The sequence below is a fragment of the Triturus cristatus genome, chromosome 1_2 (assembly GCF_964204655.1).
Source record: "Triturus cristatus chromosome 1_2, aTriCri1.1, whole genome shotgun sequence".
NCBI lineage: Eukaryota > Metazoa > Chordata > Amphibia > Caudata > Salamandridae > Triturus > Triturus cristatus.
In genome coordinates, this window is record NC_140580.1 from 1,131,556,160 (window position 1) to 1,131,579,343 (window position 23,184).

At 46.8% G+C, this 23,184-nt stretch overlaps 2 protein-coding genes across 4 annotated transcripts in view; one reads left to right on the top strand and one right to left on the bottom strand.

Moving 5' to 3' along the window:
* RALGPS1 (Ral GEF with PH domain and SH3 binding motif 1) overlaps positions 1–23,184 on the top strand; it is a 1,694,135-nt gene that overhangs the window by 197,846 nt on the left and 1,473,105 nt on the right. The window lies entirely within an intron of this gene.
* On the bottom strand, positions 8,153–19,022 carry LOC146868819 (uncharacterized). 2 transcript variants are annotated; one of them, XM_085613819.1, is made up of 2 exons: positions 18,877–19,004; positions 8,153–9,416 (listed from the first exon to the last, which is right to left on the bottom strand). In XM_085613819.1, exon 2 carries the CDS (start codon positions 9,408–9,410, stop codon positions 8,577–8,579), a length of 834 nt encoding a protein of 277 aa, XP_085469945.1. In that variant the 5' UTR covers positions 9,411–9,416; positions 18,877–19,004; the 3' UTR covers positions 8,153–8,576. The 2 variants fall into 2 exon arrangements, with proteins under 2 accessions (XP_085469945.1, XP_085469946.1); XM_085613820.1 differs by having other exon boundaries at positions 8,156–9,416; positions 18,891–19,022.

Consider the following 23,184-nt stretch of genomic DNA (forward strand, 5'->3'; position numbering starts at 1 on the left):
CTTGAAGGCTTTGTGAAGAACTGTAGAGGCGCAGACTTTAAATGTTTTCCACACTAGCACCGTAGAGACGCAGACTTTAAATGTTGCCATTGCCCACTTCATCCACACTAGCACCGTAGAGACGCAGACTTTAAATGTTGCCATTGCCCGCTCCATCCACACTAGCACCGTAGAGACGCAGACTTTAAATGTTGCCATTGCCCGCTTCATCCACACTAGCACCGTAGAGACGCAGACTTTTCCCCTGCGCCAAGAGGTCTTTTCCAATGGAGAGGATCGATTGTGTCTTATCAGCACATGAAAAGACTTTGAATTCAAACAACTCTGTTAATGTTGCCATGGGGGCCATATCTATTAATTGAATAGAGTGGGGCGCGACGTGGATCCATTAGGAACCCCGTCTTTAAGTGTCTTGCTTCCAGAGCTAAGACTGGAACACTGCCTGTGCTGTATCACAGATTCCCATGTCAGCTAAATGCTGCAAAAGTAGGATCTGGGATCCTGTTTCCAACTCTGACAATAACTCGGAAAGAATAAATATGTACTTGTGACCTCTGTCAAGCAAGACCTTAACACAACTAGGAACATCTAACAACAGTGTTCCTGTGCTGTGTGATGGCTAGAAGCCTGATTGGGACGGATGTGGAGGGACTGTTTGCTCCAGGTAACCCAGAAATGCATATGGATGAGTTTCTCCCGCATTTTAGGCGGTGCTGGAGCGAGGACATTGGTCTAAAATTAGATAAAGTAACAGGGGCCGCAGATGGCTTTTTTAAAAGGAGCTCTTTCTTCCAGATTCCTGGAGATAGTGCTGTGTCCAGAGAGGTGATAAATAGAATATTAATTACGTGCACTGCTTTGATTTATACCTCAGGGGAGCATGGGTCATCAGGAGGGCATGATTTACAGCCAAGAACAGCTTGCTAGGATTGCTGTAGGGTGAGGTGTTTGAGCTCTGAAAGGCTGGGTTCCCCTTTGAAACACCTGCCAGTTCCCGTTTTAAACCAGCAGGCATTCTGTCAATAAACTATTTTTTTCAGTTTTTTCTTCGTAAAAGTAGGAGAGTCTCTCGCAAAGTTCTGGTGAGGATGTCATCTCCATGTTACATGCTTTAGGTTATAAGAACAATTTAGTTATTTGAATAAATTATTGTTTCTCATTGTTGGCAACATCAATTTTCGTCTGTTCTTCTTTTGGTGCACAGCTTTTTCGTCCATTCCCCTGGTTTTTGCAAATCCGTTTTTCTATTGCTAAAGTTATGCAAAGTCAAGGAGCAGAGTTACCCTACCTTTGTGGTGAGAGTAATTCAGGAGGAGCTCAGAGATCCATTAATGAGGCTGGCTACTTATTTATTGAGTCCCTGTCTGCTTCAAAGTCTCTGAGTAATGTAGGGACCGACCCAGTTAAAGTATCAACTATGTCTTGATTTTCATCTTTCCCAGTGCTTGAAATGGCAAAATAGAAGTGCAGGTACTCTGTAGCAGAGTATCTGCTTGTTTCTGAGAAGTGCCGGTACTCTCCAATTAAAAGTATAGCACTTCTCTTGAGGAGTGCCGGTACTCTCTCTCTCAAAATAAACAAGCATTTGCAATGCAATAGGTCTCGCATTTATAAGAGTTTGAGCTATTGGCATTGTAAAATTACAATGCCTTTTATTTATGTTTTGGTTTTAAAACAAATAAAAAGCATTGTCATTTATAATGTCAGTTGCATAAACTCGCATAAAAGTAGTGTGTGGAGTGCAGCAGTGTGCGGCGTGCGGCGTGCAGCAGTGTGCGGCGTGCAGCAGTGTGCGGCATGCAACAGTGTGTGGCGTGCAGCAGTGTTTCGTGTAGTAGTGTGAGGCATGCAGCACTGTGTGGCGTGCAGCAGTGTGCGGCGTGCAGCAGTGTGCTGCGTAGCATGCAGCAGTGAGTAGCAGTGTGAGGCGTGCAGCAGTGTGTGGCGTGCAGCAGTGTGTGGTGTGCAGCAGTGTGTGGCGTGCAGCAGTGTGTGGCGTGCAGCAGTTTTCGGCGTGAAGCAGTGTGCGGCGTGCAGCAGTGTGTGGCGTGCAGCAGTGTGTGGCATGCAGCGGCATGCAGCAGTGTGTGGCGTGCAGCAGTGTGTGGCGTGTAGCAGTGTACGGTGTGCAGCAGTGTGAGGCGTGCAGTAGTGTGAGGCGTGCAGTAGTGTGAGGCGTGCAGCAGTGTGGGGCGTGCAGTAGTGTGGGGCGTGCAGCAGTGTGTGGCGTGCAGCAGTGTGTGGCATGCAGCAGTGTGTGGTGTGCAGCAGTGTGTGGCATGCAGCGGCATGCAGCAGTGTGTGGCGTGCAGCAGTGTGTGGCGTGTAGCAGTGTATGGTGTGCAGCAGTGTGAGGCGTGCAGTAGTGTGAGGCATGCAGCACTGTGAGGCGTGCAGCAGTGTGGGGCGTGCAGCAGTGTGTGGCGTGCAGCAGTGTGTGGTGTACAGCAGTGTGTGGCATGGTCCTAATCTAACCGAAGGGAATGTGCTGACGTGCCTTCCTTGTGTATAGCGCGGTGACTACTGGGGATGTGCCCCCTCGCCGATGCAAGTACTGGCCCCATTCGTGCTGAGATCTTCCCTGCAGGGTGTCAAAGTGCATGTCTTTGTTAATTGCACGAGGACTTGCGAAAATGCTGTCCACAAGTAAATCTTTAGGAAATACAACCGAGCTCGCGCACAAGCCTCCTCCTGACTGATTACTTGCCATTAACAATAACTTGCGCAAACGTTTGTCTAATACCAAACTGCTCCCGACTCTGGCTTGGCGCACTTGTGTTTTTATATACTTATGACGGCGTTCATGTAGGTTTGTGCCTTCGGTTCAGTGTATGAGTTGGTGGTCATCCGTGCGTGAGTGCACAATCTAAACCAGACTATCTTCTCGCCAGGAGAGCAGCTGGCTTTGTTCATTTGTGCCTTCGGTTCAGTGTATGAGTTGGTGGTCATCCGTGCGTGAGTGCACAATCTAAACCAGACTATCTTCTCACCAGGAGAGCAGCTGACTTTGTTCAATGCCAAATGAGAAGTTTTTTATTTCACACTTTATTTTCATTTTACATAACAATCGAACAGCAGATGATGACATTTCAATTTCTAACGAGATACAAAAAGCATTAGAGTAGACGTTACTGACTCACAATGAGCACGGTCATATACAGGATGATTCTGAGAGTGCATTAGAATTCATGCAATTATTCAGTGCTAGTTTGACTGAGGTAAGCGGTTTTGCTGGAGTTCTGCCTTCAGTTGTAGGGCTAATTGACGCTGCTTTTTACCCCAGCCAGGAATTTGTTTGATGCGACGAAGAGGGAGTGGGAGGGGGGAGTGGGGGCGGGCATGCAGGCTGCCAAATGGTGCGCTTACCCCAGCCAGGAATTTGTTTGATGCGACGAAGAGGGAGTGGGAGGGGGGAGTGGGGGCGGGCACGCAGGCTGCCAAATGGTGCGCTGAAAGTGATCGCGATCACATCACGGCGAAAGTGAAAGAAAACAAGTGCTTTCAGGCCTCCAAATGGTGCGCGCGCCCGGCACACATGCACTGTATTTGGAGGCCTGAAAGCACTCGTTTGCACTTCCAAAACTCGCTTACTATAAGTCTCGCCAGAGCAGCGCTAAAGCGCTGTCTCAGGCGAGACCTAAAAAGTGCTGGTACTCCGTACCGGATAGTACCGGCCCATTTAAAGCACCGATCTTACCCCATTTATGAATTGTGCTAGTAGTTTTACGCCTAACCTCTATTATTATCCACCCAACTAAAAAGAGTGAAGAGGTGGTAGGGCCAGGTTAAAGCCACAGATGACCAACTGAAACTGTTGGTTAGTGAAAACCAGGTCTGAACTGTGACCTGCCTGAGTGCGCGCTAGTAACCAGGAATAGGAGCTCGGTCTTACTTTGATCCAGTTTGAGGCGATTCGCTAGTCTAGGGTTTTCAGTCTTGGAAGTTTGCGGGGTTAAACTTTGCACGGTTCTCACCCAAACTGCCAAAGATATGTAAAAGTCACAAAGTTCTAAAGGAGTTGGACTATCACATGAACATCTGGACTTTGCCGAACATTTTGTTTGCGAGCCAAATTAGATGAACCTCAAGAGCCTCTTGTGAGATGAAGCTCAGAGGGCTGTGCATTTGCTAAGCATTATCCTTACAGGCTAATAGTGAAATGGGAACCACGTGAAAATGTGCTCAGGTATGAAATCTTCATGTAGCCCTAGACCTGAAAGCATTGATTCATGTGCAGATGACTGGTCTGTAGGGTAGGTTGCCGGACTGTGAACTGAGTGCCACCTGCTTAGGAATGATAACAGACCTGGACCCCTATGAAATATAGGGCGCACTTTTACTGTTTGTGCCACGGCTCCCCTTCAAACAGGTGCGCCGTGCGCAAACAGGGGAAGTGGGCCCTATTATGTTGAATGTGCTGCCCCCAGGGCAGCAGCAACGTGTGCTGCACTCAGGGCAGCGTATTCCTGTGAAATATGGATCAACTGTTTCAAAGCTGCTCCGTGTTTCACTGTGCAGACGGCAACCCGCCTGCAGTTTCAAGGGGGGTTGGAGATCCCCTTGCAGGCAGGTGCAGTGAGTGACTGCACCCGCCTGAAGGGGGATGTCTGAGGGGACCGCAGGACCCTCTTTTTAACGCCCCCCAGCGAACTGCCTTTAGGAAGCGCACTGAAAGTGCACCATCTTTTTGTAATGCACTTTCAGTGCGCCTTCCAAAGGCATATTGGCCTCTGCGTCCACGCCAGTAATACGGTGCAGAGGCAAAGAGATTCCCTCATTTGGATGGGCCTTGCCCCCCACGCAAATGAAGGAGTGCCCTCTCATGATAGCGCTGGCTCATCATGTGCACCCACGCTATCTGTATTACAGAAGGGGCCGTGCAAGAGTCTGAGGCCCTTTTTGTAATACCGTTGTACCCCAGGGTGCTGACGCCCGTTGCGCCCCAGAGGCACAATACACACGGACCTTGATGTCCTGGGATGTCTTGGCTGAGGGGGTTGTAGATTTGTGCATTGCGTTGAAATCTTAGGGCCTGAATATGGTCTTGGCAGAAGGGATACTCTGTCACAACATCCGCTGTATTACACGTTCCGTAGGATATAATGGAATTGTAGTTTCGAGGATGGATGCCCATCATGTGTGTGACAGATATTCCATCCGCTGTATCACAAGTTCCATAGGACATAATGGAGTTGTAGTTTCGAGGATGGATGCCCATCACGTGTGCGACGGAGTAACCCATCCGCCAAGATCGTAAGCAGGCCCTTAGTCTTTTTTTATGAGACTAGATGCAGTGGTTTGATAAAGATGTTGGACCGAGTAGCCAAACGTGTGAATCACCAGAGAGAAGCTTAGTTCCCCATCGCAGGCTAGTGCTGCACAATCAGCTAGGGCGGAGGCGGGGTAGCTTGAAGTGCCTTAGAGGTATCCGCACCTTCAGGCAATCTTTGGATTCGAGTTGCTGATAAACTGCTGAGGGTGAGGGAGCATGATTGACAGGTAATCATTTACGACAAGGTTGCCAATAAAAGAGGGTTCACTCTGTGCCTCGTGGTGAATTAAAGCCCGCCCCCTACACCCACACACTCGTCCTGCTTTCCTTTCTGTCTAGGACAAGAAAGAGGTTCAAGCTGAACGTTACTGTGATTTTTAGTTTTTATCTCCAATATTTCTTTAATAAAGTATTTATCATGTGATGGTACTGATTCTCAGGATAGACTTCTGTGACTGATCCATAGCTTGCCCCTAAATCCCCGTTGCATTACCATGCATTGAAATGTAGGGAGTCGCTCTATGAGGTACAGGATGTCAAGGAGATATTGAATTCTCTCCTAAAGCTGTAAGGAAGCATAACACACAATGTTGAGGAGTGATAAGAAGAGAAATTTGCAAATAGATACTTAAGCGAGGTACACGGTGGGATTATTTCTTCTGAAAGCTTAAATGTTTGAGGATTCATGATAATTCTCTACCTGTTCCTTTAGTATCTCTGTACTCAAATCTTATAGGATGGTTGTGGAGGCAGTGAGCAGACAACAGTGCCTGTGGAATCTGTCACTTTATTTTCAGGTCATCTGTTTTCATCAATGCCACAGGTATCATGGAGGCGGGGATCTCTCATTGCTTCCGGTGAAATTTACCAGTGGAATAATTGTGTATCCTGAAAAGAAAATTGAATTTTATCTAATGTCTTTTGACATTTACAAAACCATGAAGCAGAAGATAAATTGCAAGTTGTATTATATATATCTGCATACACCTAAAATCAAATATAAAAACTGTAAAATAAACATAAGACGTATTCTAACATATTGACAACTCTTTTCTGCAACTGTTGATGTATTAATTTAATAGTGGCTTAGGCTCCTTAATCCTTCAATCAAGTGGTCAATGTAGTATCAGTAACAGAAATGTTTCCTGGTGCTAACAGTATTTGCTTGCTAACAGGGGGATAAGTGCAGAGTTTCACCTTCAGCAGGTGCAAGGTAACCAGCACCTATCTGGGTCTCCAGGTTGTATGCCAACAAGTTGTTTGGCACCTCCATATTCATTCACGCCTCCATGCAGTGCTTATGCACAATCAGTGCCCAGAGGTTGGTGGTATTGATGGTAATTGCTGATTGTGTCTTAGGAGTTGATGTTTTAATGATGCCATTTTATCAAAGATGCGTGTGGTCACTGCTTGCAGTTATACTAAACTAGTGACCAATGAATTCTGTTGCTTGCACATAAGACACCAGCTTTCCCAAAGTGATAACTGACATGCCTTGAAAACGTGAGTGAAGTTTTCAACTTGGAAAAGTAGAAATGAAGGAATTTCACCTTTTTCAGTCTACATTGCAGATTTTATTATACAAAACTACTGAGATCAGCAGGTGGACTAAATTAAAATGGCAGATTCAGAGCCCGAACACGAAATCAGTCAATATTTGGGCTGACGCGTCTCCCTGGTTTGCATGCTTCCCACAGCTATTTGGATGGCTGCACTGCAACCAGTAAGATTCATGAAACAAAGCAATGCTTAATTTGAGCCGGTGGTTTCTGGTGCCCTAATTGTCAGCACATATAGCAGTCTGCCACATGGTGGTGCTGTTTGTCAAATTTAGATATGAGCACAACAACACCTGTTTATTAAATCAATATACACTAAAAATTACTAATATCTGCTGCTCAAGCCATTGTTATAACGTTGGGCCGCCTTGAAGTGTCTGAATTATCACACTTGTAGGAGTGTGATGGTAAGTAGTTGTGCTGGTACTGTCACTGGCAGCGCAGGCAGGGGCAATGGGTGGTGCAAGCTGCAGTGGACTGCTGACGAGGGCCCGGGCACTTATTGCTTTACAAAAACAGAGGGACTTCAGAATAGTTGAGAGGAGGATTTATGTAATTACTAAAAGAACAGGTTTTTTCAGCATTTTTGATTTTCCGTCATTCAACCTTGCAGAACAACCTCCAAAGTCTCTTTGACCAAGAGTTATTTTGAATGGCTGCCCCACAGCCAATCAGAATAGTGTAAATTTACACCAATTTGATTGGTTGCTGGGCAGGCATTCAGAATAACTCTTGGCTCCCAATGCCTGGCTGTCCTTTATGGGCAGGGCCACTGTAATTATGCGGCATGGGAGGACAAAATTATGCAACAAGGTTGGCTAAATTATATGACAAGAAAAGCCAAATTACACTATCTAGGCAAAGGTTTCATCTCATTAGTGCCAGTTCAACATCCAAATACAGCAACAGACAACAGGAAGAAGATCAGTCAACCTGTGCAGAGGGCCTTCCACTGTGCTCACTGTTGCTGCATTTGTGTAACTTTTGATCCGTTTGAGCTAAAAACACAATTTATTTCATGTTAAAATATGCAGATTATGCCTCAGGTGATAGCCTATGTGGAAAATGTGGCAAATCCATAATTCTGTGGAAAAAGCCTTTGCTGCAAAATCACATAATTCCAGTGGCCCTACAAATATGGTTGGTAGATCAGGGATTTGTGGACTACGTTCTATCCTGCCCTCTTATACCTGCGATGTTCTTTCTGTCCACAGAGTGGAAGTGGATCCCAGAACCGCAGATTTGCCCCTTGTTCAGTTGTGCAAACTGGATCCTTACATGAATTATCCTACCAAAAACAGAAGAACATTCAAGCAGTGTTGCTCCTCCGTCAGTGTAGTACATTTTAATACTTGTCATCGGAGATTGCGGCTAACGTGTTATTACCACCCGACCTCAAAAAAGATACATTTAGCAAATGAGAACATGTTGTAGAAGTAAAAAAACATAAGCCAGGATCAGGATTAAAAAGATGATCTTTTGGACAATGCTTCGGGATGTCTGAATGCACTGCCGCCGGGTGCCCATTCCCTCTTTTCAGTCTGCCGCCCTTTTACAGCAAGCCTTAAATTGAAAACGTCTTTGAGTGCTCTCTGGATCCAATTTCCCTTGAATTACTTACAGTCCTGCACAAAGCAAAGCAATTTCTTGGCATTGATTTCAGCTTGATACCGCCGCTCACCGTCTCACAGCCTAAGTGAATGGATACGCTGTGACTTGTAATGCGATCGGCTCTCTTCATTCAATTATTCCAGTAAAGGCTGGAAGGCCAGTTCATTCGCTAACTTTTCTATTGCATCAAACCCGTTGGCAATGTCCAGGACATCTACATCCAGCGAGATGACCCCAGCCTTTCTGGAGGATGCTTCATCGACGTCTATTGCGATGGTGCATGCGTCTTGGAGTTGGTAGGTGGCCTCCCTAGTTGTATGAAAGCTAGCATAAAGTTGGACTCCTGCCATATGTAAGAATCCGTTCATGTCTAGGCTTGCGTCGTCCTTACTTGTCGGATTGGTGTGCAGAACTGGCATCAAGCACTCAATGATCTCCTCCTCACTTGATAGCTCCTGGTACGTGCCACCAGCATCCATGCTGCTGACGCTGGCCTCGACTGGCTCGTCGGTTGGCTGTCCATCAAGATGTTGACCTGGTTGTGAGGTTTGCAGATGGATAAGATTCCGTTTACTGTCGGCGGCATTCTTTCCTGTAGAATGTTTGATGGTGCTATGGCGGATGAGCCCGCATTCTTCGTTTGCCTTATCCTCTCTGTGTGCATCTGTGCCCTGTTTTCGGTTCCTGCTGTCGTTGGATCCCTTTGCCTTGATGGAGTTTCTACCCTGGAGTGTCACACTGTTCTCCGGTCCTATTATTAAATGCCACTGTTGGTTCTTCTGACTTAGCCACATCTGATTGGCTGCCAGCTGAAATGTGCTGGTGTCGTAGTAGTGAAGATTGTCGATGACTTTTCCTGTACAGATCGCCCCAAGCTCCAGTGCCTTTGCTTCGCTCGTTTCATCCACCCAATACTTCTGCCGGAGCTTCACCGTGTGACGTTTCGGCTGCTCTGGTTTTCTTGCCATTGTCAGCTGTAAAAGATATTTCCAGAAAGTACAAGTTATCTTTTGATTGCTGGATCTGGTGTGCATGTCTTCTGTATCATTTCATTTTAAATGCTGCAGAGTGGTGCATTAAATGGATTCTGACGTGTGTGTTTCAGCCACAGGTCTGTCTAGTGAGCCCCATGGAAACTGCACTATTCTGGTTACATTCATGACCCACCTGCTCACACTTTGTACCTTTTTTTCATGTTTAAAAACATGGAATTATAGAAGGCAAACAGTGAATTATGGATATGTTTTTTCGCTGAGGGGTTCTGAGTGACGTCCAGTAGACAACGAGAGCAAAGCTTCAGTTGTCTATGATGTCACTCAGAACCTGAGGTGAAAAACATCCCAGTAATTCACTTTTTACCTGTCTACAATATTTTGTTATGTATGGCTACCAAAACCTTTCGCCCCTGCGTTCAACTGCTACGCAGTGACAAAGGAGTAATCGGGGAGCCATGCATAACATGGTCTCTCCTCCCTGACCCAAAGATGGAAAAAATACCTTACCTGCCACCCTTACCCAACCCACCACCTCCCCTGCTTTCCTTCCCCCTCCTACTCATGAGCTTCCTGCTTTCAGTCAAAGCAGACAAGCAGCTCTCAGGGAGCCCCGCCAGCCTGGCCTGAAAGGCCTTCATGAAGCAGCAAGAGTGGGTCACCAGTTTTGTTGTCAACTATTGTGATGTCACAGTAGTGAATTACAGAGATGTTGTTCACCGAGGGTTTCTTAATGACATCAAATAGAAAATGAAAACGAAGTTCAAGTTGTCAAGAAGTCACTCAGAATTCCGAGGTGAAAACCATCCCCGTAACTCACTATTTACTCATCTATAATTTTACATTATGTATTGCCTACCACTGCCCCTGCTTTCAACAGCTACGTAGAGTTAGAGGAGTGGGGCGTAACACAGGCCCCCGTGGTGCGGGGGGCCCCAAGCTTTAGGGGGCCCCCTCCGCACAGCACTCGGTCTGCAGAGCGCATGAATGAGCCAGGAGGGGGCCCCTCCATGTGCCTTGCAGGGAGGCCTCCTCGAGTTTCGTTACTCCAGTGGAGTAATGGGGGAGCCAAACGTAACCTGGCCTCTCCTCCCTGACCCTAAGGTAGAAAGAATACTTTACCTGCCACCCTTAACCAACCCCGCTGCCTTCCCTGCTTCCCGTCCCCCTCCTGCCACCGTCCTTCCTTCTTTCAGTCAAAGCAGACAAGCAGCGCCGCGAGCTCAGGAAGCGCCGCGAGCCTGGCGCCGAAGGACTTTAAGACGTAGCAGTAGTGGTTAACCAGTTTTGCTATCAAGTGGTGCTACAAGAAGAGCAGGGAATTATCAGATTTAGAAACTGGTGTAAACGATAATGACTTCCGGTAGAAGCCATGCATGACAAATATACCATCATAGATGGGTAACTGCGAGTTATCGCTGAGGTTGAAAACTTCCCTGTAACTCTTAGATACTCATCTTTAGTTTCATGCTATGTATGGCCCCCAAAATGATGTGCCCTGCTTATAACTGCTACACAGGGTCAGAGGAGTTACAGGGGAGCCATGCATAAACTGGCCTCTCCTGCCTGACCCAAATGTGAGAAAAGTACCTTAGCTGCCATCCTCAACTACCTTCCACCACCGTTCCTGCCTTTCCTCCTCCTGCTGCTGGGCTATGTGCTTTCAGTCAAAAGAGACAAGCGGCGCTGCACTGACAGGCTCTCAGCCCGCCCTGGAAGGCCTTTAAGGTGTAGCAACAGTGGGTAACGAGTTTTGTTAACAACTGTTGCTATATCATAGCAGCGAGTTACCATACTTAGAATTTGGTATAAACGACAAAGGCTTCCGATGGAATCCATGCATAGCAATTGTATAAACTTCTATAACATTATTAAGATTCAATGTTCGTAAATTGAATGGTGTCTGTCTAATGTGTTAATTTCAACCACAGTTATACCAAGTAAGACGTGTGTAAACACTGAGCCTGTGCGTTTTTGGCTGCATTCAGTGCTCTACTTAAAGACTATGTTGTGTTTGTGTTTTGAAGAATCACATAAACTTTCAAAACATACATATTATTTGGAGTTGCAGTTTTTGTACATTGGATGCATCTTTGCACCATCAACAGTATCGAACCCAACCAGGGCGGCCTCCGCTGCTGCTCAAAGCGCATGTTTACGTTGAGCGCCGCATCCTTCCCAGAATGCTCGGGTTCTGGATACCCCCCACCCTTGGCCTCTTTGGCGTCTCCTATCTCCTTCCTTCCTTTCTTGCTATCCTTTAGCAGTGGTAGCAGCAGTCTCCATCACACCCTCTCCCTTCTGTCCTATTCCTCGTTGGACTTGCCCTGCTGGTCAGACTCTTGCTGCCTGACCTGTCCCTTTGTCGTTGAACTCCCCTCCCTTACTACTCTACTCTCTACTTCTTGTTCCTTGCACCTCACTTTGCGCTACACTCTTTGTACCAGTGCTCCTGGCACTTTATTCCCTGATCTTCAGCTTCTGTCTTCTCTGTGCTTTTCCCATATATTCTCCACTCAGTGGACCTCTTCCCACTTCGTACTTTTTCACTTTTCTCCTCTGGGCTATAAAATGGTTCCTTCCTAACATGGCCAACAGACTCCCATTTTTCTACCTGTCCACTTTTCATTTTTGAAGTCTTGCCTCCAATGTCCCCCTTCTCCACCACCATGACCGCTGTTCTGATTTTGCCAACTCCCATCCTCGTCCTTATTTCAGTGGCGCCTGGCACGGATCAGGGAAGGCAGGGCGGCGGACGGGGACGGGGAGAAGGTAAACTAAAGAAAAAAAAATACAACTTTCCTACCCTCTTCGCCACCCCTCGTCGTCTCTTGTCGTCCCCCCTCGTCACCGTCACTCCGCTCCGCAGGAACCAGGAAGCACACCCAGGCTCCCCTGACCAATCACAACGCTGCAATGCAGCGTTGTGATTGGTCTAAGCTCCGTGGTTTGGCGCTCAGCCAGGGAATAGGGGCACGGGCATGTTCTCTATGCAGGCTGTAATGCAGCCTTCATGGAGAACATGCAAAGTGCGCATGACTGTTTGGCCAAACATTCATTGCGCACTTATGAGGGTGTCACCACTCCTCCCTTGCTCCTAGAGCAGAGCAGACCCGCCCCACCCACCAAACCACAGAAGAAACTAAAAAAATCATTTTATTTTTCCTTTATTTCTGTTGCAGAAAGCACTGGGGCCACACCCCTCCGCCTCAGCTGAGGAGCTGCCACTGCCTTATTTTTATTTGTGTCTGAATGACTTTTCCACACATTCACTATTATTTGCCTTTTACCTAATTGTTGCTTCCTCTGATCTAAATCTCTTAATATATCCCCTCCCTCCCCTGAGCACACTGTTATTATTCCATTATTCTGGCCCTCATCTGCATCTAAAACGTCACTTTTGTTCTCATTCACCCACTTCTCCCTGTCTTTATCCATCTGATCCACTGTAGTCTCACGGCAAAAGCGGTAGAGCAGCCTCCCTACCCGTCCCCTTCAAATGTGCTGATGGTGATAGTCTCACAATAATTTATGTTAACACTGTCCTACACAAAGTCTCATCCCCAGTCACCCTACTGGCCTTACAGACCCTCCCCCCAGCCCAAACCAGGTATCTTATTCCCACAGGCTACCTCACCAGCTGTGTTTTCACCCATCTATGCCCCTTGATCTGGTGGGTTCCTATTTGGCAAACAAAGCCTTTTAATTCTGCACATAGCTTAGCATCTCTCCAGGTGCTGAAATGTGTTTTACACTGTGACAGTGCAAAGCGAACTAGACCCTACGGACTAGGGTCCAGCTAGGTGGGTTTCCTAGGTGGGCTTCCTAGGTGGGCTTCCTAGGTGGGTTTCCTGGGTGGAGGGTTTCTGGCATGCTCGTGGCCTTATCGGTGTCACTTCTAGTCGACGTTTTTCTTTATTTCTTTGCTTCCTCTTGTTCTTTGGACGCATACAATTCTTGAAATATGGGAAACAAACCTTGCCAAGAAGCCCAATTTAAGATACCCTTAAAATAAATCACCATGGACCACCATGACTGTTAGAACACTAGGGCTCCAAAACAACAAGATACAAAGACGTACTCACAGGACAGGGTTGTATCACCAAGGCAGATTGTCCACAACCCTTGCAGGTAGCAAAAACACCAACCTGAGTTTCTTCTGTGGCAATAGCTGTTAGAATGATGCCCATGACTCAAAGAGGATGCAGGCTACAGGATATTCCTTAGTGCTGCTGTAAACAAAGTGACGACAGACTAGTGCCAAGCTTCGATACCCACAGGCTACTTCCTTTTGCAGCCATAAGTGGCCAGGTTCGCTTTACTTCTTCTGTCTTCTTCTTCTGTTCTCTTATTTCTTCTTACCTTCCTACACATTGTGTCCAAGGTGCCCTGCACCCTGTGTGTGTCATCGCCACATGTATTCGATGGCAGGAATGCTGGGGCATCTCTTGGCCTGGTTGTGTGATCCGGAAGTCCTACCTTTGCACTACCCACACATGGTGAAAGTCTCAGACCAGAGGAAATTTCATTGGTACCTCTTAAGTCCAGATGATGTGGAGTTCCCCTTGGTAGCATAGGCAGTTCCCATCTGAACTTTGTACCAATTCCTTTGTGGATCAATCGCCCACAGCTAGTATCGCTCAGAAGACGAGAGTCTCTGTAAGAAGCATATAAGAAGGACAAATGGGATAACGTGTTAGAGTCCTGACTGTTGCTTCTATTGTAATCCCTTCAGACCTAGGGCAGCCTCACAGAAGAGCTAGGGCCCCTGATAACACTGCCCTGCTAGATCTGGCAGTCGGTCATCTCTGCAGCCTTCCATTTCCACCCTACTGTTGACAGAACGTCATTACCACCTACATGCAGGGGCGATCTGTGCCAGCTGAGGTGAATTCACCTGTGGGAGATCTCAGAAACTGCTACTAACATAATTGCACAAAAGTTTTGTTTTTTAGATTTTTTGGATGATTAGATTTTTGGTGTGTGTAATATATTTCCCATACCACTGAAACACCTTCATCAGTCTAGCCTCAGATTTTCAATAAATCAAATGCTTGTGAAAAGAGCCTGATTTTAGCTAGAATTGAACTTCAGAAAGGACTACTGTCAGTTCTGCTCGGGGTATGACATGGTTTCTTTTTTCGGAAATGTGGCGCTTTATCAAGGTGATCTGTAGCTTTATTGGCTGTGCAAAGGGCTGTTCCAAAAGAAGAGGTGTCAGCACACTCAATATGGAAGCCATTGAAAGGTGGGGTGTAAGAGTCTGTTTGGGGGTCTGTAGGGCTGACACTGGCTTCTGGGTATCAACCGTGGTGGCTGGGGTCATTCGCCACGGGTGTCCCGGGGTCGGCCTCACCATGGCTCTGCAAACTGGCTCGAGTACACTCCTTTGGCACTTGAGTCTCAAAGTCGTGAGGGCGAGCATCAAAGGCTTCTCAGTGAGGTAGTGTGGGGGCAAGAGGTCAAAACTCAACAGTCAAATACAATCACACTGATTGTGCTGGCAGCCTAGTGCTCATCTTAACAACAATAAAGGGCTGTATGATCACGCTGAAATGTAATATGTCAGCGGGGCTCAGAAGCACAATTGCAACTGTGGTCTCCACAGTGTAGTTATAATTTGGACGTGGTTAGGATAGGAAAATATTTTTTAGCCATTTGACAAACCTTCACAAAACGTACCCAAAAAGGTTGGCCAGAGCAGCCCCTCCCTGGAAAGGTTTGGGTTGATCCATGAAGTGGGCAGAGAAAAAGAGGGCGGGGGGTCCCAAAACAAATTTCCTCATGCAATTTTCAAAGCAATTTTTTAATAGGACTGCAGCCAAAATGGGCAAACAGAATTACACTAAATTTGCCAGATAGCTAGATCTTTACCCAGAAAACTTGCTTTATGCGATGTGGTGTAAATCCTTTGAGCCGTTTTGGGGAAATGAAGGTTAAAAATGTATAGATATCTAATGGTTGGGTGCGTTGGACTCCTGCAGGAGCCCAGCGAGCACCCAACGTTAAATAACGTCGATCTGATTGGCCAAGTGGGCCTTTTTTCCCCATCGGGCCCTTGCCCCAGTGGGAGTGAGAAGCTCCCATGAATCCCATGGGATCTCGCACTCAGATTGGCTGGCTGCAACATGAGGAGAAGCGTTGCTGTCGCCATAACCCGTGTGCAGAAAATGGACAAAAAATGTATAAGTGGTCAGAGAAGGGGTGGCCTAACACCTTGGACCTTGTCGAGGGTCCCAGAGGTACACTCCCACGGCCAATTGAAAATAAAAAGGAAGTGGGTTTCCACTTGGACTCTCACAGGAGCCTGCACAACCCCTTACTCCTACAAATGTCCAGCGGGATCTAAAATGCCATACAATACCATGCCATACCATACCATAACATACTATATTTCTTTTTTAACAATTTGTACAGCGCACAAATACCTGTAGGTATCTCGGCGCTATGTGCTGGGAGGGTACGCAGGGTGCAAGAGGGGAACCTATTGCTTAAAGAGCCAAGTTTTTATTTGTTTCCTGAAGGATAGCAGCGTGGGACTAGCCTTACTCTGCAAAGAAATAGAGTTCCACAATTTGGATGAGGCAACTATGAAGCTTCTGTCACCCCGTTGGCTTTCTTTGTTCTAGGGACGATCAGAAGATGGCATCTTCTGAGCGAAGAGATCTGGTGGGCGCGTAAGCCAGAAAAGCTTTCTTCAGGCATTGCGGCCCTGCATTATGAATTGCCTTATAGGCAATACAGAGAGCCTTAAATTTCGTTCTGCTTCTTATTGGCAACCAAGGACGCTGGCGCACCACATTGGAGATGGGCTTGAACTTAGGGGTACTTGACAGTATCCTAGCGGCTGCATCCTGTATCAGCTGCAGCCTATCCAGAACCCTTTCTTGGGCATTAATTAAGAGGCTGTTGCAGTAGTCAACTTTAGACATGACCAGAGCACAGATTAACTTTCTACCGGTGTTGACTGGTACGAAAGGTAACAATTTCTTTATCATCCGTACAGCATAAAAGGAAGAGGAGGCCACTGCGTTATCATGATGTATGAAGGCTAGTCTATTGTCAAAAATGCAACCTAAATTTCTTGCCTCTTTGACAGGGATTGGGGGTAATCCTAAATCCGCTGGCCACCAGGTCGGAGACCATCCTGGGGCCAGGTTTCCAAAGACCATTACTTCTGTCTTGTCAGAATTTAATTTAAGACCGTGATTTGACATTCAGGAACTAATAGCCAGCATGCCATCGTGAAAAATTGCAGAGACTGTATTTCCATCTTTATGCACGGCGAGCACCAGTTGAGTGTCATCCGCATAAGACGTTAGACCCATCCCGAATGATTTAATTACTTGTGCTAAGTCCGTCACATAAATGTTGAACAAAGGCGGACTTAGTGAGGATCCTCGCGGAACTCCACACGGAAGTGAGAAAACTGGTGAGTTAAAGTCACCCAGACTTACTGACTGGGTGCAATTGGCTAAGAAAGAGGACGGCAGAGCTTTGGCCTTGTGTCTGATGTCTAAGGATGAGACACGGTTGATCCGTGTTGCATGATCAACCGTGTCAAATGCTGCCGATAGATCCAGTAGCACCAGTACTGCGGCACCACCTTTATCCAGCACAAACCTAATTTCATCAGACGCTTCGAGTGCGGTTTCGGTGCCATGGCCTTTCCTAAAGCCAAACTGCGTGTCATGCCATGCCATCATCAGACCTTATGAAATCACACAATACCTCACCTCTAATTGAGCATCCGTCTACAGCACACTGAATCTCATCACACTATTATTATTATTATTATTATGTTTCTTATATAGCGCCTGAATCGACCCCCAAAGGGGTATCTCCGCGCTTGCCTTGGGAACCCGTCCTGGCTTTTCCCTGTGAGATAGCCCCCACAGGGCATCCCCAAGGTGAAAGCCAGGCATCCCGCCGCGGGGGGCCGTTGTGGAGATTAAGCAAGCTTAATGCCCAGAGTTGCAGAGTGTGAACCCATGATTAGGTCAGGCACCGAAGCGAGAATTATCGAGTCCATGGACATTTGAGCTCAAGACCCTGCCGCGTTGGGAATTGAACCCTGGTCCCGGGTCTGACCTCTGCTTTAGGGTCTGCCTGCTCTAACCAGTGAGCCACACTTCTCCATTCATCGCACCTTCACACCACAACATACCAGCACATCACCTGATCCATCACCACGCCTCCTCACACTCTGCCGCTTCACAGACCCACTGTTGCGAGGATGATGTGAAGGGCCACCCCCGCTGTGAGCGAGGAGAGCTTCAAAGGCATCCAAGCTTGGTACCATAGAACCAAAGCTGATCCTGCAAAGTTACTGTCATGCCCTCCACAACCAAAGTCAATGCATGAGGGTATACTAGCCTAAAGGGATAAAACTCTCACCGGCCATCACATTTACCTGGGATGCAAAAACAGATACATGGGTTGCGGCCGTGAGTTGCACGGCCAAACCTCCTAGCAGAGCTGTCGTCTCTGCTCAACCCATGAAAAGAACTTGAAACAGCGCCAAGAGGTGTTTGGAAATGGGAGAGTGCGCTATATCAAAGCCTCGCAAGGTTCCCTTGCAGACAGTGCAAGACTGGGAGTTCCCTTCGAGGGGGTGAGCATCTCTCACTCAATCCAGAAAGAGCTGGGAATGAAACAAAAGCCTGCGCTCTCCTTTCAAACCTCCGTGTGCTTTTTATGCTGCGCATGAATTCATGCTTCACTGTAACCATTTTTGTGAAACGTGGATCAATACAGAGCCTGGAAAACGTCAGAGTCTTTCAAAGTAATCCATTGATTTTAGACGCTGCAGGCTTGCATTTTAAACCCCACACACCAAAAGAAAATGTCAACGAACTGAAAAAACTCATTTTGAAATGCCATCAATGATGGAGTTCACGGGGAGACGAAGAGAGGGTGGGGGATGGGGGGGGGGACTGGCCATGCTTGAGTTACCCCGGGATTTGAGCTCACAGTATCATGAACGCGCGTGCATGTCCCATGGCGACCTATTTCGGATCATACTTCGATATGAAATTCATCAATAAATGCACAGCTTTATTTGGGTTTCCTACTGTTGATCAGTTGCAGAATATTTACAATGCATGACGTCATTTGTGTAGAGCGAAGCCACTGAAACGTATAACTGAGCACAATATACTAGATAATCGCCAAAATATGTCACAGACATTATAAATAATACAAGTCTGCAAATTGCATCGGAAATCAATAGTGGTGCGACTGATACATACCAATGAACATTAGAACTCTAAAGTTACTTTAACACATTAATATAACATTTCCTACTGTGCAGAATGTGACATTTTCTAGAGCTATTACGCTGTTTTACAAACTGTCTGTTTTGTACACATAAATAAAGTTTAAGTACCCAGAATGGCCAATACTTCTACATTAGAACTAACATAAAAATAGTTTAAGAGACCTGCCAAAAGTTACCCAAAAGCCACTGAGCTCGCTCAGGCGCTGCACCCCGACATTTCCCTGGGTTTGGCCGGAACGCTTGAAGGAAACGCTGTCACTCCTTTATAACCTGCTGCTGAGAGCTTCGGAGGGGAGGGGGCGGTGACAGTGCAACCCTCCTGTGCCCGGGCTGAAAGGCCAAGCGAGCTTTGCCTGCCTTTCTTTGTCCACTCTGGGCTTCCTTAGCAACGGGTCGCGAGGCGCTGCTGCTTCTGTTTACAAACGCGTGGGGTTGGCAGGGGTCGCGCACAGCCAGGCAGGGCAGGCCCAGAAGCCCAGGAGCAGTGCTTAATTTGTAAGAAACATAAGTAGTAGTGTCTCGTCAGGTGGCCGCTGCAGCTTGCGCCACACATTGCTATGCTGTCAATGATTCTAGCAACACAACTGTTAACCATCACACTCCTACAAGTGTGACAATTTTAACTATTTCAGCCCCCCAAAGCTATAAGAATGGACTGGGCGGCAGGAATTAGCCATTTTTAATGTCTATTGAATTAATAATTACATGTTGTTATGGTCCTCTCTAAATTAGCGTGACAGCGCCACTTTGTGGCAAACTGTCACATGCTCACTGCCGACAACTGTGTGCTAGTGCCGAGCACCGGACACCGCCGACTCAAATTAAGCACTGCCTGGAGCACCATTAACACACACAAAGAAGAAAGAATCACAGCGAAGAAGGCACAAACCTCATAGCTGAGAATGGCCAGGGGAACTTCTCGTAAAGTTGGATGAAAGGCATGTGTCCTTCATCATTTTTATCTTCTTGAAAGGTATTACTGGTTCAGCAAAGAAGCACTTAGTTTTTCAAGTGCTGATGTGTATATTCTTAAGTCGGCCTCTAGTGATGAGTGAGTGGGGTTTATTTGCTAAGTTGTCAGATAAAGACGACATTGACCAGCGCATCATTGACGCACATCTTTGTGGGCCAGAGATCCATAAAGCTGACAGTGGGCACCGTGCTCCATTCCCCCAGGAGCTTGGAAACTGTTAGCAAAAGAGAATAGCCCAATAAAAGAAAAGTTCGACTCTGTTCATCCAATCCGGCTGCAGCACTGGTCTGCAACAATGAAGATTTTGGCGCGCACCCTTGGCTGACGATGTCTGGTTGGCTCTTGAGCCACTCAGTGCGACGCCCCCTTCATCTTCAAGGTCCAGGCGGTTGTGATGATGGGAGGAATTCTCTTACTAATGGAGGCCTAGGAGAGTTCAATTCTGAGGGAATATGGTGCCTGTTGTGCTCATGACCTCCCAAAGATTTTGCGCCAGTGGTAGGGTTGGGACCCTGTGTTCCACTAGAGAGTGGATCCCCAATAGTGGTGCTCTGGCCCTAGCACCGGCATCCACACGCCGAGGGCACGAGTCGGGGGTACACGCGGGTGGGCGGCGTCCACCCACTTTTTTCACAGGGTGAACGCCGTCCACCCGGCCAAGAATTTGGGCCCCACTGATAAAGATGCTGAACTCGTCCCGGTGTAATTTGCAAACACCGGGACACTTTCAGCAGCGCCTGCACGTTGTCTGCTTTCCATCGGCAAAAAGCAACAACGTGCTGGCGGGGAGGGGGCTTTCTTATATAAGACTCCTGCTGGGTCCATAACAAAGGCCGAATTTGAGGAGTCATCAGGCCTCCTTTTGTTCCAGTCTCCTGGCTGGGAGCAGTCAGGAGCCTCACACCTGATGCAAATGAAGCGGAGGGGAAACAAAGGCTCACACCTTGTTAGCACTTCACACATACCTAAGAGAGGCAGCTTTTCACTTTGTTCAGTCCCTGTTTAGCAGATATGCATGCACTGTAAGAATATCAGATGTGTTGGCCTTTCCCAGGAGTTACACAAAGCTAATTGCATTTATATAGAGCTGACTTTCCCTGAGGGGGCTTTGAAATAATTTAAGTACCACTATTTTTTCTTGTTTAGCCCTACTCATTCCAATGCAGGGTGTCAGAGCGCTTTACATCAACACATGCATATTACATGGACAATAAATTATATACGTTTGTAAATGAATGTACAGGTTGTGTTTCCTAAAACTGGGGGATTGCAATGTGTAGAAGTCACATATCATCTTCCATAGCTCACTGTGCTATTTTCCTCGCAATGCACTCAAGCACACGCATGATAGACCTGCTAAACATATATGTGAGGGCTTTAAATCTGATGTCACATCTTGTGATGCCACTTCCTGTAAAGTCGTGGCTTGTGATGCCACTTTCTATGATGTCAATTCCTGTGATGCCATGTGTGATGTTGTGCGCCGTATTTCGTGCGCCGTGATGTAGTGCGCCATAATGTCATGTGCCGCACCGTGATTTTGCACGTCGTGATGCCACTTGCATACTGCCAAACTAGGTCAGTCCCCCCACTTCATGTTTTAGGACTTGTGCCCTGCCCACGCCCCTGTACTGGTCACACATTGAAGAAGTGGAATGAAACTTGCTTCCACCACACTTGATCAATTATGACCAGATGATGTTTGTCCTAGAGCAAGTCATGACTTGCTGGTTTCAGATGTCTTTGGGGCTCTGTTACTGAAATGTGATCAAGCTGCTGCCCTGGTTCAAACTCTCGCAAAGTCCCTTTGCAACAGGTCTTGCAAAGAGTTATTCTTAATGAATATCTTTCATGAAACCTTCTCTTCACCTCAGTGCCACTTACTTGTGGAAAATCACATTGCTACATTTCTCATCCTACTTCACAGACCCAGTTGTCAATTTTTGTGAAAGGGCTTCACACTTCTTCATGTGCAAATGTCCATCTAATTGTCTCTAAGGGTAAGCATGCGTGGGGGAAATCTGGTGATTGAGTGTAAGAAAACTGTATTATAGGGTCCAGTAGGTGAGACACGCAAACTTCTCATGATGTCATCATTTGCAGGGTGTCGACCTCTCAAATTCCATGGCTTCCTAGAATACATGTGCATTGTTAGACAAATTGTGTCTGCTCACATGTGTCCAGCCTTGCGATGAATTCGACCTTTCTCTGGAACCACACTTGTCTTATGTTTGTTCAGAAAAGGCATGGTAAGTGATCCTCTGAGTTCCTACTTCTCTTTGTAGTAGACCTGTGGCATGCATGCTGGCATAAGGAGGGATTTGTACAGACACAGGAGGTGATAAAGTCACTGTGCACAGTGGTCATTCATACCTTTGAAGGTGGTACATGAACCCCGGTATCAGGAGGGCGTTGTACAGATGCAGGAACAGATAGATTCAATGTGATCGGTGGATTTTCATAATATTATAGAGGAGGTAGATTCACACTGACATCAGGAGGGATTTGTACAGACACCGGAGGTGATAGATTCACTGTGCTCAGTGGACAGACATACCATAGAAGGTGGAAGATGAACACTGGCATCAGGAGGGGTTTGGACAGACCCAGGAGGTGATAGATGTATTCTGCTCGGTGGTAGTCATACCATAGACAATGGTATAGGAAAGCTGGCTTCAAGAGAGAATTAAACAGGATAGATTCACTGTGGTCAGTGGAAAGTCCTATCATAGAAGGGGGGTATATGAGCACTGGCATCAGGAGGGATTTCTATAGATGCCGGAGGCTATAGATTATCTGTGCTCGGAGGACATTCATACCATAGAAGGTGTTATATGAACACTGGCATCAGGAGGGATTCGTGCAGATGCAGGAGGTAATAGATTCACTCTGCTTCGGTGGTAGCCATACTATAGAAGGTGGTCTCTAAGCACTGGTATCAGGAGAGTTGTGTACAGAGGCAGAAGGTATTAGATTCACTATGCTTGATGGACAGTCTTATCATAGAATGTGGTATATAAACCCTGGCAACAGGAGGGATTTGTATGGATGCAGGAGGTAATAGATTCACTCTGCTTGGTGGTAGTCATGCCATAGGAGGTGGTATATGAACACTGGCATCTGGAGAGATTTGTACAGACGCAGGAGGCTATAGATTCACTGTGCTAGGAGGACATTCATCCTATAAAAGGTATTATATGAACACTGGCATCAGGAGAGATTCGTGCAGATTCAGGAGGCTATAGATTCACTGTGCTCCGTGGACAGTCATACCATAGAAGGAGCCGGAGGTAGCTGCACCTCAGCATCAGTAAGGTTCTATACAGAAGCAGGTGGTGGGTGAGATACTATACTGAGTGGATATTCATAATGCCATGGCCTTATATGGAAGTGCATCACCATTAGTAGGGTTTTGTGAGCATCACAGTGTAAAGGAGAAAGTAATTTATTCACTACACTCCATGGGTATTCATAATATGGAAGGAAGAAATCATTCA

Excerpts from the sequence above, each read along its gene's own strand:
- LOC146868819 (XM_085613819.1), bottom strand. The coding sequence starts at position 9,410 with ATGGCAAGAAAACCAGAGCAGCCGAAACGTCACACGGTGAAGCTCCGG.